At 40.4% G+C, this 17,078-nt stretch overlaps 1 protein-coding gene across 2 annotated transcripts in view; it reads left to right on the plus strand.

The window, feature by feature from the left end:
* Positions 1 to 17,078, plus strand: part of LOC109429102 (irregular chiasm C-roughest protein) — a 457,292-nt gene that overhangs the window by 372,997 nt on the left and 67,217 nt on the right. The window contains exon 12 of one of the 2 annotated variants that reach the window (XM_029863148.2): positions 1,395 to 1,527. In XM_029863148.2, coding sequence (XP_029719008.1) covers positions 1,395 to 1,527 — 133 coding nt within the window. Of the gene's footprint in view, positions 1 to 1,394; positions 1,794 to 17,078 lie in introns of those variants that run through there. The other variant, XM_029863147.2, reaches the window with a different exon arrangement.

The following is a 17,078-nucleotide window of genomic DNA, read 5'->3' on the forward strand; positions in this document are numbered from 1 at the left end:
ATGTAAACAATAGCAAAATCAATCAAAATGTTAGTAGTTGCAATTTTACAACCCTGTTACGCTTCGTCATAACTGAAAATTGAGCAGCCTTCTCCTGGCCATCGTATTTCCATACGATAAAAACGAATAAAGTGCTTCTGAGAAAACCGACAACCCTAGGTTGGGAAAGTTTTCGAGCTAATGGATAGCGTAGGTGTCAACAACCATGCGTCTCCATTTGTTTCTCAAACTTCTCAAAGGACATGTTGTTGGTTTCTTGCAACTGCAAAATGACAAGTATTCGCGCCCAATCCGCTCCGGTTAACACGTGGTCATAACGTTTTGTTTCTGCCATTACAACAAGTTATTACATTTTTTAGATTTTGATGGCAAATGATAAAAAAATATGTAAATTTTTATCTCACAAAAACCTGTTCCAAAATCCGTTGAGAAACGCGAAATTTACACATTTTTATCAATGTTGTGCAATAAAGGCATAACTCTAAATCAGTCAACTTTTTAATAGTAGTTAAGGCTCAAATAACTATCATTCAATCATTAGCAATCATCAATTATTCAAAAGCAGTTTTCTGGCTCTAAATCACAAAACCGTAATTGAAAATGGTTTCACTGTTATCCAGATGGTGAGTAGAGTACAGTGATATTTTTTTTATAATCATTGGTTGAGATTTAAACTAGAAAACTGCTTTTGAGTTTTTCCAAAATGATGATGGTTTAATTCCTCTTGAAAATTTATGACATTCATGATACTAGCAGGATGTTCTTCGAGCTACCTAATTTTCAAACTCTTATTCTGCAAATTCACATTTTTTTGAGTTGTATCCCAATCCGACGATGTCTCTTAAAAAAATACCATCAGAAGAGCTAACAAGGAAGCAATAAATTTAGAAAAGTTGCAATTTATTCAAGAAAATCTAACAAATCTTCGTAAATTCCGTCGTTTATGTAAAAATTAATTTAAAAAAAAACGCCATGGAACATAGTTATCCTTTGAGCTGTCACGCCTGCTCCAGCACCACATTGCTGCTACCGTTTAGAACTAACAATCGCACGGTACAAATGACGCTAACGTGGCAGTCGAACAATTACATAGACAAATTTTCATGTATGTATAATTTATTTTGAAATGCTGTTTGAATACTATTATTTTGGACAGGCATTCAGCTTTTTGATCTAAACATAAATTGAGTACGAACTAATTTTTAAAACTTTTTGGTTACTCACTTTATGTTGTTTATTTGTTTCATGTTTAAGGATATCACATCAGATCATAAAAGTCAAGCTTACTATGTATAAATACAAAATAAGAAAAACAACCCACATTTAAAAAAAAAAACATTAGAAAGTTGTTGTTACTCATGCTTTTCCCGTTCTCTGTTCGTCTCTCGTTGCAGTGAAAAAGCGGACCTGAAGTCCCGCTCCGACAGCACCAGCGTCCCACCGCTCGATTCCATCTATACGACCCCGACCGGATTCCATCATCATCACCACCCGAACGGAACACCCGGCTCGCCGGAGGCAATGAAGGTACGAATGGCTGCTATGATATTACAACCACCGACAAGGGTTTAGCAGTTGCCCACAAGTGAGACTGATTGTACGGTAAAAGAATCCTTGGCGGACGAAAAGGTCCGCGACCACGATGACGACGTCGACACTAACAGTCGCGGTAGCACTACTAGTCCGAAAAATGCTTCTAACGCTGACCGGTCGGTTCCCGACGGATCGGACCCAACTAGCCGGGCCGATCAAACGGAACCGGTCGGCAGTGTCAGTACTAGCTCTCAGTCTCAAATGACCAAATCGAACAACGACAGTCACGTAACGAACGGTGGTGGCATTCGAATGTGTAAAGTCACTGATTATAGTGTGGAGAAATTCAATCGTTTACTGGATAGGTTGGACAAGGGCAACTTTCTAATTAAAAGCAACTTTAAAAAATCTTACTCGTTAATCTTGACCAGGTCAAATGGGGTGGGGAGAGGGGTTTCTGGCGTAGGAAACTCAACCAAAGAGTGTAACAATGACAGCAACAATAATTGTAATGATAGTGTGGGAGGGCATGGTAGGAAGAAAAAGGGAAATTTAATTAAGGCCAACTCTAGCATGGGCATCTATCATCAGAGCGCAAAAAGCAACGAACAGAGAGAGGAGCAATCGGACAGCAAACGGAAGTCACCAGTGATGCATGATTTGAATTCTATCGGTGACACCGGAATTCAACCGGATATGTCTGCCACCGGAAGAGAGGCGGCAATTGAAAGGGTAAACGAGAGGCGAAGGCTAGCGGATGTTGGTAATAATTACAATGCCAAAAGTTTGTCATTGTCGTACTGCAATAACGAAGGCGGTGTAGATAACAACAACGATAGCGACGAGTTTTGTCGGTCGGAAATATTCGATAACGACTCAACAGTCCCCGAGAGTCAACCGGACTTTGTGCAGAATGATCTGACCGGAGATGCCGAAAGACGAGAGAAGATAGTAACCGGAGTTCCTGCAAGGAAAATGGAAAACAATTACGAAAATATACATCCATACAGCAGTAGCACACTGGGCCACTGCCCGAGAAAGCACATTCGAAGGAAATCCAATATCTCCTACTGGAATCACCGCCAAGAGGACAATAACGGTCAACCGAGCCTATCGAAAGCGGAGCATGAAACCGGTAGCAACAATGATGCAAGAAATAAAAGTGCCATACCTACACGCTTTTTCAAACGCCAGGACTATGCTCAACCGGAGCTTGATTTCCCCTCGGACCACTCAGAGGTCACAGGCGAGGAAAAAACATTTAGCAAGCGTGGACCAAAATTCGGTACCGATTTGTTTCAGCTGCCTTTCGGCGGGTCTCGCAAGAAGCACGATAAAACAGCACCACAGTTGAAAAACATAAATCTCAACTTCCCCAATAAAACGACGTACATTGACGAACAACAGCTGCAGCAGCCACAGCAACCGCCAACCAAGGTGGTTCGTCAGCCTCACCTGGTACTGCAGCCTGTGCACTGGCAGAAAAATGAAAACAAATACTTCAACAAGGCCAAAACGCAAATTCTGAAACTTGGTCAACGATGCAAGCTCATCGGAAGCGGAAAGGAAAAACGAAATCACTACATAAGCTCGTACAATTTGGATGATCTGATAAAGGCGACACATAAGTACGAGGAAAACGAAAAATCCAATCTCAGCAATAAAATCGTCTATAAAAGCTACAAGTCAGAGTTGGATCTAACGAAAAACCTCGCCTATCTAGATACGTTCCTCAACGAAACTTTCGATGCGAACGACCCACCCCAGCAGGAAGGCGCGCGAAAAGTGCGAAAACCAACACGTCACGGCCACAAGCGAGCAAAATCCTGCTCAAAAACTCTTGACCAGATGCTGATGACAGCGTCGACCACAACCGCACAGTTGCCGCAGCGGCCTAACAACGCACGAACTCCGCAAAACCTAATTTTGCTGGACGACGACGCTTGGAGTGGCCTACATAAAAAAGTCAACAGCGACCGGCAGCTTAAAAACAACATGACCCCTACCGCTAGTAGATCTAATAAAACCAAATTAGCTAGTCTTATTAAAATGGAAAATGACTTTAGTGCAACGGTAGCAAACGAGGAAGATCCATTCAGCGATGCACGTCTGATGCTGGCCGGGGAAAAAAGTGGCAGAAGCAACACGACTTCGAGCTCACTTAGCAGCAGTGACTACGCTTCCGTTTACAGTGCTCCGTCTTCCAGTGGCGCCGGGGGCACCAGCTCAAGTGCTACTAATAAAATGCAAAATTTGAAGCTGATTGGCACTCCGGATGAAGCACTGTTACGCTCCTGTGGTAAACGAGACGTCGTAATCGAGCACTCCACTCCAAAACGTCACTCGAAATCCCGCCACGAAGAATATGGAGACAACCTGAACCGTGCGCTGCTGCTAGACGATGCCAGTAGCTACTACTCGCTGCGAGCCAATAAATCACACCACCAAATTCATAACAATTTTTCCGACTGCACCGTCTCTATCGAGCAACGTTACCACCCCCACCACCACCAGGACCAAGACTTTCATCCACATGACTTTCATAAAGCGTCCACCCTCCAGCTGCCACGACTAGCGCAGACCAACCCATTCCGTGATTCCTCATCCCATCGGCATCATCGAGCAACACGTGATTCAGCGCAGTATCGGAAGCAGCAGAACAATCCTCATCATCGACGCCACCACCATCAACGTCAATGGCACCACCATCGGCAGTCGCCTCTCGAGGCTGATTTAACATATCAAGAGGATTATCTAGAGCACTATCAAAACACACGAGCAGCGGCTGCAGCATCCCTAGGCAGCTGCTTCAACCCGGCTCGATCTCGAGGCGGAAGCGTTGCAAGTTCCGCTGCCACCATCGAGAGCAATTGCGATTCCTCGTTGGAATACTTTGCAAATCAATCATATCACTACGGAAATACAATCATCGATAACGACGCGACACTAAGAAACAATATTTCCGCTAACGAACGGAACGACTACAACGACGATGATGACGACGACGAGGATGACGTTGATGGCGAAGATGACGCTTCCAATTCTCCGGCGGCTGACAACGATGACGAGGAGGATGCCACCGACGACAACGATGACAACCCAAACGGCGATAACGATGGCAACGGCGGAGGAAAAAGTGTCATCTCCAGCAACCATGGCTACGGAAACCATTTGGCAGCAGCATCTGGGCGAAGCCGAGCGCACAGCTTCACAAATAATATCAGTCCCGGCTCGGATTTACTGTCAAGCTCCAGATCTTTCAGCAGGGGCACCACCACCGCAAAGCTCAGCGGAACCGTTAATCCGGGCTTTCTTAGTAGTTACGGTCCGCATCGGGTGATAGTCTCAAAATCCCACAAACAGCACGGTGCCGGCGGGCGAGGCGGTGGCGGAGGAACCGAACTGGTGCTCGAGTACGAATGTTAGCAGGAAATTAAACCCTGTAATGCAATCACATACTCGGTGAACATATCGCATCGGATGTATTTATAGGACGTGAGGTCGCTCCGAGCAGCGGCGCCCAATTAATCCCACGGAAAGATTGAAATCGATTTTCACATCATGAACGTGGTTGGTTGGTTGGTTGCTGTACGTACACTTATAAGGGCGGCGTTGTCACAGTTGTGTTCCTCGGGCCATATTATTGTCAGTCAACAAAGGCACGTTTCGGGTACAAAACAAAAATCGATGATTTTTCAATCGATTCGTAGATCCAATTTGTTATGTTGGGCTGAGAGAATGTATAATGCATACGAGAAAAATGAATAAATTACTTAACCGATCGTTTTTATGGGACCTGGAATTTGAATGAAATGATTGCTTCTATTTGAATTGCAGATATGTACATTTTTGAATAATTACACTGAAAGACATATTCAGTCTGCAATAGTCCTATTTTTTAATTTCTTTGTATTCGTGAATTTTAACTTAGGCTAATTCTTCACACCAATAGTCTTAAAACACTTCAAAACTATTTTTTTAATTTATTTTAGCAATACTATTGATATTTAACGATTTGGAATCAATGGTTTGTGTAAACAACGACATAATGTACGACTAAACTTCACTTCGTCCGGAAATGCTTCAACCTGCGCCATACGATACTGGTACACCCAAGGAAATGACTTAACTATTGCACCACCGGGAAAATTCTTCCATGCATTATTATGTCTTTAATTATCGCGAGAAAACATTAATGTTGTAATTACTTTATTGCGTTTTGCAAGAACTATTCTTGAAATTTCAAGAAAATTCACCAGGATTTCCTTCAAGGAAACTGCCACAAATTCCCACAGGGGTTCTTTGAAAATTTATCAATTTCCATTCCAGATTTCTTAGAATGATTTAAGCAAGTATTCCTCTAAAGATTCCACTTTGCATCCCTTCAAAACGTATCCCTGTCCAGGGATTCCTCCAGAAATTCTTTAAGCAATTCCCCCAGGAATTTTCCTAAGCATAGCTTCAGGAGCTTGTCATGAAACTTCTCCAAAGGTTCATCTTGAAATTAGCACACGAGTTTCCTCAGCAATTCCAAGCATTTCTTCACAAGCAAATGTATGTATTTTTTTCTACAATTCTTGAAACATTGTTGAAGGTATTCCTCGAGAAATATTGTTACATTTTCTCCAGCAATTTTTCGATTGGATTTATTAGAAAATTCTTCTAGAAATTTCTCAAAAAAAACTTTCAAGGAATTTCCCCATAATTCTCCCAGACATTTTTTCAATTGAAGCAATTCTAGCACAATTTTTTTTCAAAAAGATTTTAAGAATCTTGTAGGCACTCCAGAATTTCAATTTCTGAAATTTACCAAAAATATTTTTTTTGAAACTCTTACTTGCTTGAAGAGTTTTCTTCGGGAATTACTCAATTCATACAGAGATTTTGTCGGGCATAAATTTGGAAACCCCTCTAAAAAATTCTCAAGAGATTCTTCCAGTGGTTTCTCAAATAGTTCCTACAAGTATTCCTCGGGACATTCCTTTGGATTTATAAAGACCTGTCGTCAGGGATTCTTTCAGATTTTTTCCAACGATTCTCTCACAAATTCCTGGAAAAAATGCTCCAGAATCATTTTCCAAGAAATTTCTTAGAGTTTTTCAAGGAACTGACTTTGAAATTACTTTAAATAACTGCCGAGGGTTCCCCAGTTCTTCCAGATAGTATTTCAAAGAATCCTTCAAAATTTCATTTGGTTTTAACTTCTTCAATGGCTCTTTAACGAATTACTCCAGTTTTTTTTATTGTTTCTTCAGAAATTACTTAAAATAATAGTTTGGGGATTTTCGAGTGCAAGTTTCTATCAGAAAATCATTCAGGGATCTCGTGAAAATTTCTTGACGGATTTTTTTTTTTTTTTTTTCAAGATTTACACCAGTACCATTATGTGCGATTTCTGTATAAATTTCAAAGAGGTACTTTTAAATTTTCCTTTACAGATTTTTCCAGAATTATGCATAAATCCTCCATAAGTCTCTCATGATTTTTTTCTAAGATTACGGGGATATTTTAGGGTGTTTCTTCAGGTATTATCCAAAGTATTATCCTGAGCATTCATCCAGGAATTGTTCACAATATAATTTTAGAGATTGCTTAAGGATTGTTTGTCCAGGAATTCCTTCAAACAAATCCAGGAGTTTTTTTAAGAGATTTCTTAGAAATTCCATCAGGGAAATTTATTCAAAAAGTTTTGTGCGATTTCTGGAAGAACTCCAGAAACATCCTTGGAGGAATATCCTAACAGATTCTGCAGGGACCTCTTAAGACATTCCTGGAGATATTTCTGATGGAACCACAAGAGAATTTTGTGGAACAGTCCTTATAATCCTAACAGTCCTTATATTTCAATGAAAAAAATTCACAAAGAACACTTGGAGAATTCTACTCGAAGCAATTTCAAGAGGAATTCCAACAGGAATTTCTAAAAGAAAGCCCGAAGAGTTCCGTGATCAGGAAGGTGAATTCTCCTATGTAGTGTCTGCTTGTACCACTCATTCTATGACTGTCTGTGTGCAATCCAGCGAAACTTCGGGTGCTAGAGTTTTTGATAGTGAAGAAACTTTCAGCGGAATCCCTGTAGAAATCATTGGAACTACATACTTTTTAATGAATATCTGGAGGAATATCCAAATAAGGAGTTCCAGCAATTATTTCTTAAGAACTTCCTGGAGAAACTTTTTGGCAAATCTTTGGTGGAATTTCTAGAAAAAAAAAATATTGAGAAAATTATAGGGAAAATGTCTGGAGAAATCTTTTAATGAAATTTTTGTAGGGTTTTTAGAAAGTATTCTTGGGTAAGTCTGTGGACGAGTTTCTGAAAAATAAATCACTGGAGTCTGCCAGAAGTATACCTGAAAGTCTGCGTCTGCAAAGATCTCTTGAAAAAAAAACTTGAAATATTTCTAAAGGAAATTCCTTGGAAAATCATTATGAATATTTTTGAATAACTTTTTTAAAGAACCCGTTGAAAAAATATTGGAGTTATTGAGAAAGAAAATGCCAGACGAATTTGTGGTATAATATATCTAGGTCTAGGAATATCTAGAGTAAGAAATACTGAAATATTCAATTTATGTATGAAATCCTGCATTGATCTCTTGAGGAATTCCTGACAGAATGGCTGATATTCATAATGCAAATTCTAATGAATTACTTGTAGAAAGTTCCAAGGGAGCTCCTGAAAATATTTCAGACGATTTTATTTACAACAAATTCCCAGTCGATTTTTTATTCTAATTCTTGGTGAAGTTGCAGAAGTAACCCATGGAAATCTTCCTAAAAGAATTCCTTGAAAGGAAATACCTAAAGTCCTGGAGAAATTTCTTCAAGAATACCTGGAAAATTTTCTAGAAAAAAAAGTTACCGGAGTGTCGGTAAGAAACCTTGATAGTTTTCTAGACCAAATTCCTCCCGAGCAGAAAAGAATATCAAATTCATAACAACAGGATCATATAGCTTGTTTTTATATCATAATTTGTTATTATTAACTTATAAAAGTATTTCTTTTTTATAACATGTTTTGTTGGGCAATCTTATTTTGTTATGGTGAAGTATTTGAAATTCATCCGCTAAATAACATTTCAATAATAGAATTTGTTGTAGATCAAGTCTTGTTATTATTCTACTATAGAAAATGTACAAATATGTGTTGAACTATATCACAACAATAACAAGTTTTCAAATTCCATACAAGAAACATTGTTATTAAGTTGTTATTGAACCTAACAAAACATGTTATTAAATTGCTCTTCCAGGAACATTTTTTGTTATGATTATTGTTATTTTGCTGCTTATGACAGACAAGCTTATAACATAATAAGATATGTTAATAACATAAAAATTACAGATTCCATTATACAGTTATTTTGCCAAAATAACACTTTTTATTATGCTGTTGATATTCTCTTCTGCTCGGGCTGGACTTATTTCTGAAAGAATCCGTGAATTTAGTTTGGACGAAATCCTCAGAATATTTGCTTAGGCTTGTAATCTCATGAGGAATTTTTGGAAGGGAAATTTCTTAACTTAGAATTTTCTTAAGGAATCAATGGAAGAGTTCATGAAACATATTTCAGAGGAACCTCCGTAGGTATTCTTGACGGAATTTCTCAAACATTCCAGAAGATATTCTGAAGGAATCGCTGGAGGAATTTCTGAAGAAATACCTGGAGGATTTTCTGATGAAGATATTAATGTGAGGTTTTTAAATGAATCCTTCAATCATTATCTGGATGAATGTCTCAAAGAATTTTCGAATGATTTACTAAAGGGTATCTAAAGAAATTCAGGGAATAATTTCTAAATTAATCCAAACAAGATTTCCTAAAATAATAACATTTCAGAGGAATGACGAGTGAACTATCTAAATTTACCCCTAAAAAAAAGGGTGCCATTTACCTACACAATAGTGAGAAAATGCAGATTTTAAGGCACTTCCAGAACCCTGTTTCAAAATATGCAAAATTAGGGGGGCGAAATAATTTTTCAACAGCTTCAAGAGGGCGATTGCTCCAAAAAGTTTGGAAACCACTGATATATGTGATATACAACTGGCCAAAACCGATGCATCTACGCTACTGTATAACTTAAGAAGTTTTTTTTAACAATCTTTCTTCAACTTAAACTAGGTGTTCTGTGTATTATAACACACTATCATCCTAATTTGGTAAAATAAATTCAAGCTACACTGAATTCTTTTTTTACACGACTTTTTTTTACGCGATTTTATTTTGCACGACTTTTTTTACGCGATTTTCTCGAAGTTACGCGACTTTTTTTTACGCGATTTTGATCATTTGCGGAGGGCAAATCGCGTAAAAAAAATTTCCTTTGGATTTTTTTTTGCGCGATTTCTCGAAGTTACGCGAACTTTTTTTACACGATTTTTTTTTGCGCGAACGCATCCATCGCGTAAAAACAGAATTTAGTGTATTATCAATACTAATTAATAACATATTACATTTCATTTGCTGTAGCGGTTAAGATTTTTATGGCTTTATTTTTCACCTGCGTGTCAGAAATACAGTTTTTTAACTTATCCTAACCCTAACCCAACTTAAACTAATTATACAAAGAACTAATCGTAGTAATAGAAGACTGCAACGATTTTTGACGAAAGTTTGCAATGATTTTAGTTGACATCTGTTCCAATGTTTCAATATTAGAAATTTTATGCAACTCATTTGTGCTATACCAGGGAGGCAACTTCAGAATCATTTTCAAAATTTTATTTTGAATCCTCTGAAGTTGCTTCCTTCTGGTATTGCAACAGCTTGACCATATAAAGACAGCGTACAACATGGCCAGTCTGAAAATTTGTTTATAAATCAAAAAATTGTTTTTGCGTCAAAGTTTTGATTTTCTATTAATAAGTGGGTATAACTTGAGAAGCAATGATTGTTCGTTTATGATTTTGAAGTGCATTTATTTTTAATTTTACAATACAGAATGGATCTAAGAAGCAAAAATCACATTCACTTAATTAAATCCGATACACAAATGGCCCAAGGAACACTGTGCTACGCCCAGAAAACGACAATAATTAGTATGTAAGACGACGGATACTCGACAACTGAACGGTCTACTCTCCTAGCGCATAAGATAGTTATCCCAAAGATGAAAGTTAGTTCATAATATAGGTATTATCAACAGCCAGTGAGTGTGTACGTTTGTAAATAAGCTCGTCGGATTTATCCTTTTTTACCCCATCCGGTCATCCAACACAGCACAGAAGAGTTAGTCAGCAGCGCCAGTTGATGTTGTTAAGATGTGAATTTTATACCGTTACGATGAAGTTTGTTTATAAAGTTTAATTAATTGCTTTTTAGGATAAGCATTAAAAGCATACTGCCAGCCGGCCAACCAGGCAGCCAGCCGGTGCTAATGGTACTCTCGACTTTAATGGCCCTAACGCAAACTGACCAGGGAAAATTTAATTTTGTCCCCGCTTATTTCGATCAAGCTACTAATACATCTCCGCCGCCTCTCGAGAACGCATTCGAACGATGCTAGCCATAACATCTTTTAAATGGCCGAAGGCGACTTCCTTTGCACAGTAACCCTCACCATTACCGACCGAAAAGTGCTTTGCCAATCAATAAATATCTCCCAGCATTCAATGATATCCATCGGATACACACACGAAAAAAAAATACCTCTGCTGTCGATTATCTCTGTTTCGGAAGAATTTCGTAATTGCAAAATAACTTGTTTTGAATTGGAAAACGTTCAACCACTCAGCTTCTCCGGACTCCAGACTCCGGGGGGCAATACCGAAACGCTGCTGAGCTGTAGTAACAATATTCTCAACTTTGGCAGCAAACCATCACCCGGAGAGAACATATTAGAAAATTGTTTTTCCCATAATGTCATAACTTTGCGGTACTTGTGAAGGGGGCAAGGGCAGGGCGCAAGGATTTCTTCCCACATATGAAGTTTGAGTTGAAAATTCCACTGTGGATCAGATGAATCAATTGGACTGCAACGGAAGTTTTAATTCAAAAAGTTGCTGAATGTGGCGAGACTGATTGGCATGAACAAGTGGCATTTTGTGAAGGGTGCATTTTTTTCCAAACAGCTTACAAGGAGTTAAGGGAAAAGAAGGTGACCAAGAAAAAATAACGTCTTTGATAAGGTTATGGGATTCAACTTTGTGAGTGGGAGGATTAACGAATGTATTGAATGTTTGAAAAACTAATCAGAACATTTGCTGATATATCAGATGAAGACTCGTCACAACTTATTCGCTTCATTAGCAGGACCGTATGAAAAAAAAAAACTAATAACTACTTTAAAATTGAGTTTATTTTCATTATTGGTGTAAAACAGTAACATGCTGTGAATACTTTTATTTGATTTAAATCATGCGCACTAGAGTGGCCCACACTTATATGAAAAAGAAAAATTTCGAAAAATGCCAAGTCTTACCTCCTAAATCAGTTGCTTTGGACTCCCAGAAGCTACGTTCAAAATTTGAGCAAAATCGGTTGAGCTTAAGGGGGCGCTCAAAACGCTTGAAGTTTGTATGGGAAAACTTGGTCAAATGTATGCAGGAATTTTAAGTTTTCGAATTTTGCCGCTAGGTGGCGCTGTAAGCGTTCAATAAATAAACCCTTTTGTATTATTGTAGGTGACTATATGCCAAAGAACTATGTCGAAGACCGCGAAGTAATCTGACAGCTGTGAAAAAAGTTATACCCTAGGTAAAGTGAGGCAAAGTATTGAGATTTCATTATTGATATTATTCCTTTACATGTATTTAAAAAATAAAAATAAAGTTTATCCTCACTTTACCTAGGGTATAACTTTTTTCACAGACGTTGAATCACTTTGCGGTCTTCGACAAAGTTGTTTGGTATATAGTCACCTACAATAATACCAAACGGTTTGATGATTTAACGCTTACAGCGCCACCTAGCGGTAAAATTCGGAAACTTAAAATTTCTGCATACATTTGGCCAAGTTTTCCCATACAAACTTCAAACGTTTTGAGCGCCCCCTTAGGCTCAATTGATTTTGCTCAAATTTTGAACGTAGCTTGTGGGAGTCCAAAACAACTGATTTAGGAGGTAAGACTTGGCATTTTCCGAAATTTTTGTTTTTCATATAAGTGTGGGCCACCTTAATGCGCACCCATAGTGGCAAACAGTTCCGGTACTGTTGGCCGATTTTGTTCCCGTCCCTGCGTAGAGTGTGGTCGATCCACCACTGCTTTCGGTACGCCAAGTGTGACAGGACATTCATTTCTGATAATTATTTCAGAAACGAATGGAGCAGCTATAGACTTGTTGACAAGCACACATGCTCGAGGCATGACACGTAAGTTTGTCATTTCACTTTAACTGAAAACAACAAACATAGGGTTCACGTGATTACGAAAGTAAGGAATTCCCCATGAGCTCTTCCCAAGATTTCTCGCAGAGATTTTCTCGAGATTTCCCCATAGTATCTGCAGCAGTTTTTCCAGGTTTTTTTATTCTCATTTTTGACGACTTTTTCACGTCTCATTTTTGCATAAGTTCCTCCCGGAAATTCGTCCAGAGACTTTTGCTACCAGTGTCTCACATGGGATTTCTTCTTGAGCTCCTCCTGTCCTTTCTTCGGGAAATTTCCAGAAGCTTTATTCTAGAGTTTCTCCCGAGAGTTCTACAGCAGCTTCTCTCGAGATATCCCTAAAGGCTCTCTTGGAAACCCCTTGGAAACATTACAGTACCTGGGCAAGCAGTGCAGGAGGTTGAAAACTTTCAATATCTTGGCAACCAGATAGCATCAAATGGCAGAACCAACATCAAGGTAGAAGTTACGGATCGAGATGACTTGTGCTGCTTGGACCGGTATACAGTTTTTCCAGGGTGTCTAACATGGTTACTTTTGGGATTTCTGCAGGAGCTATTGCTGATAATGCACATGATGTTCTTCCCTCGATTTATATAAAAGGTAGGAGAGTTTCAGATGACTTTCAGAAGCTTTAGACGTCTCAGGGGTTTCAAGAAAATTGCGGTGTTACGGGAGGTTTGGGAAGTGTTAGGGGATTTCTGGGTTTTTTTTGCGTCTCTGAGAGTTGCAAGAGCGTTCGAAGGGACCTTTTCAAGGTGTTTCAGGTGGTTTCCGAAGCGCTCTGTAGTGCCTCATGGGGTTCGAAGGGTAATTCAAACAGTGAGATGAAGTTTTAAGAGGTGCTTCAGAGGCTTTTCAAAGTGATCCTTAACCAGATAAGTACAGGAGATGATTGACGCAACTCTTCGGCGGCAGCAAGCAGGATTCCGCACCGGACGATCCTGTGTGGACCATATTGTCACGCTCCGTATCATCCTGGAGTAAATTAATGGTTTCAAAGAGTCTCTCTACCTGGTGTTCATTGATTACGAAAAAGCTTTCGACCATCTCAATCACGGGAACATGTGGGAAGCCCTCAAACTCAAGGATCTCCCTGAAAAAAAAAATCATCGGCCTCATTGAAGCACAGTACAGAGCATTTTCGTGCAGAGTATGGCACAACGGTGTTTTCTCCGATCCCATCCGGGTCGGCAGGGATGTATCCTATCACCGCTACTGTTCCTCATCGTAATCGACGAGATCCTGGTAGGTGCGATTGACCGTAAACCAAATCGTGGTTTGCTTTGGCAACCCATTACCATGGAGCACCTAAATGACTTCGAACAAGTAGATGACGTTGCTCTCCTAGCTCAACGGCGAGACTCTGATATGCAGAGTAAGCTCGACGATCTTGCTAATCACTCCTCAGCGGCAGGTCTTATCATCAACGTCAACAAGACCAAATCGTTGGATGTAAACACGATCAACCCTTCCAGATTTACGGTAGCTGGGCAATCAATGGAGAATGTTGAAAGCTTACAATATCTTGGTAGCCAAATGGCAGCCGATGGCGGCACCAAGATCGACATAGGTGCACGGATCAAGCAGGCGAGGGCTGCATTTGCGAGTTTAAGAAATGTATGGAAAAACAACCAGATCAGTCGATGCACAAAAATCCGATTTTTTAACTCGAACGTGAAATCTGTGCTGCTATACGCCAGTGAAACCTGGTGTGTATCAGTGGAGAGCACTCAGCAGCTGCAGGTCTTCATCATCCTGTGGTATAAAATCCGTGCATGGTGGTCGACTCTCCAACGTGGAGCTCTATCGTCGATGTCATCAAAAGCCGATAGCGACAGAAATTCGGGAGCGAAAGTGGAGGTGGGTCGACCACACTCTACACAAGGGCGGAAACGAAATCTGCAAGCAAGCGTTTGATTGGAACCCAACTCATGGCGGCGCAGCCTCAACAACGAAATCAAGCAAGTCGACAGAAACTTGGCCTGGCCACAGGTTAAGGCGGTGGCTGGCAATCGCTCAAGATTGAAATCGTTCAATTCGGTCCTCTGCACCACAGTGGGTGCCCAGGACTGAAAGTAAGTAAGTTCAGAGGCTTTTCTAGGGGGATTAAGGATCATTTAGAGACTTATGGTGGCTTCAAGGAGATTCCAAGGATGTTCCAGTTGTTGCAGGAGCATTGAAGCAGTTTCAGAGCCAAGGGCACCAGAACTGCCCTCAGTTTCATTAATAAAACAGTCCTGAAATCCTCTTGAGACACGCTAAAAAGCTTCTTAAAACCTTCTCAGACTGCCTGGATGTCTATGAAGTGCTCCCGGAATCTCCTAAAATGCTATGAATTTCTCTACAACACTGAAGTGCTCCTTAAATCCCTTGAAGTCACCTGAGACTCTTCTGAAACGCCCCTAAGTCCCCCTGATATACCGGAAACGCGTTTGAACGCTTTCCAAAAACTCTTTAAAACGCCCTGATACCTTCTAATTATCCCTTGAAATTTTGTAAAAGCCCCTGAAACGTTCCCGAAAACCCCTAAAACCATTTAAGACGGTCACTGAGACTTATGATTGTCACTACTACAGTTCCATCTACATAAGATTGATGAAATATCCCCCTATGGTTTAGGAAAAAAAAAAAAGCGTGTTGCATACGATTAATTGGATAGGGTTCGAGCCATTTCCATGATCAGCATTTACTACCGACAATGATTCAAACTCATGCTTCCAACTTTTTATTCATACGATCCACTTTATCTATCGAAGAGAATATCTGCAAGTACCACTTAACGTGTGACAAAGCACAGTGGCCGATTAATTAGAGCACTTTAATTTCTATCGCTCGAACATAACGAGCACCAATCCGCCATTTGTAGTAAAAAGATTTCCAATCGCAGAGCAGCGTAACATCTCCAGCACCGAAGAGGCAAAAAGAAAATCAAACCAAAGTCATAAAAAATAATGATGAAAAGGCCATTAATCAAGCGACCGCACACCACTCTACGGAGCCCAAACAGCGCAACCACCCACCGCCAATTGCCTCCCCACCTAACGCGTCGTCTCGTCGTTACCAGAAGACCAGCAAAGGCGATATAGAACACAGCACACAACGCAGAACGGTTCTGGTCGCGCGGCACGCGATATTCATCTTCACCGGCGAATAAATGCTGAACCCAAAATGTAGAGGTGGTTTAGTGCCAAGCTCGGGAGCATTTACGCCGCCACTTGCCACAAGCAATGAGGATGAGAGGAAGACCTACGACCGCACCGCATTCCACGAGGACGAGTTTCCGTAAAGTCGTTCGTATCTGGAGCAATAAAAATAAGGACGAGCAGCGACGAATAAAAGTAGCTCAACGGCGTGCGGCCGGCAGATCGGCCGGTGGGAGCCAGCAGCCACATCATTAGCCCCCACGTGCTTCGGGAGAATAACTTCGAATTAAATTATTTGGTGGGCAGAATGTAAGCGCGACGCCGACGACCACCGCCAACTGCTAGAGCTAGAACGTTACTCAGTTGGGAAAAATTCAACCTGACACCGCAGAGCTTATTGGTGATGATCGGACAAATGAGGCAAAATCGGTGTTACACAACTAACTGGCAGATCGGGGCTCTTTTCGCGCGCGGGAACAATTATAGAAACGGAAAATGAAATACATCGCTTGCACTAATCGCGGACCTTCCAGTTGAGAATGGACGAAAAGATCCTTAGCATTGTAATTGGATTTTCATAGAAGAGGGGGATTATGCTTTGATTGACATTTCATTACAAAGAGCTAGGAAATAACAGTTCATTTAAAATCCGGAACTATCTGAGTTGGGATTTTGGAAATACGTTGGAGAACAGTTTATGTAACCGACAAGATAGCTTCTACGGTCTACCTCCCCTTTGGAAGCCAAGAGACCATCAACACCCTTGATGAACTTTAACTGTCTGTTGAATATGAACCTCTCGAGCACCTTCTCCGCCGTGTCGAGTAAGCATATTGGTCTACGCGCCTACGGGTCTTCGGAACAGCTCCAGAGGCACGCTCCATTTGGGAAACTTGGGCCACGTGTAATCGGATGGTGTTGCTACCTAGACAATATGACCAGGCTCCTAACCTCTGGAAAGACTCACTTGTGTAGACATTTCTGCATAACAGGTCTGGACATCCCGTGAGCTCTGTAATTGCTACTTTCAATGCCAGATTCGAAACTTCGTCCGGATCTGATACGGCC

This window comes from Aedes albopictus, chromosome 3 (genome assembly GCF_035046485.1).
Source record: "Aedes albopictus strain Foshan chromosome 3, AalbF5, whole genome shotgun sequence".
Taxonomy (NCBI): domain Eukaryota; kingdom Metazoa; phylum Arthropoda; class Insecta; order Diptera; family Culicidae; genus Aedes; species Aedes albopictus.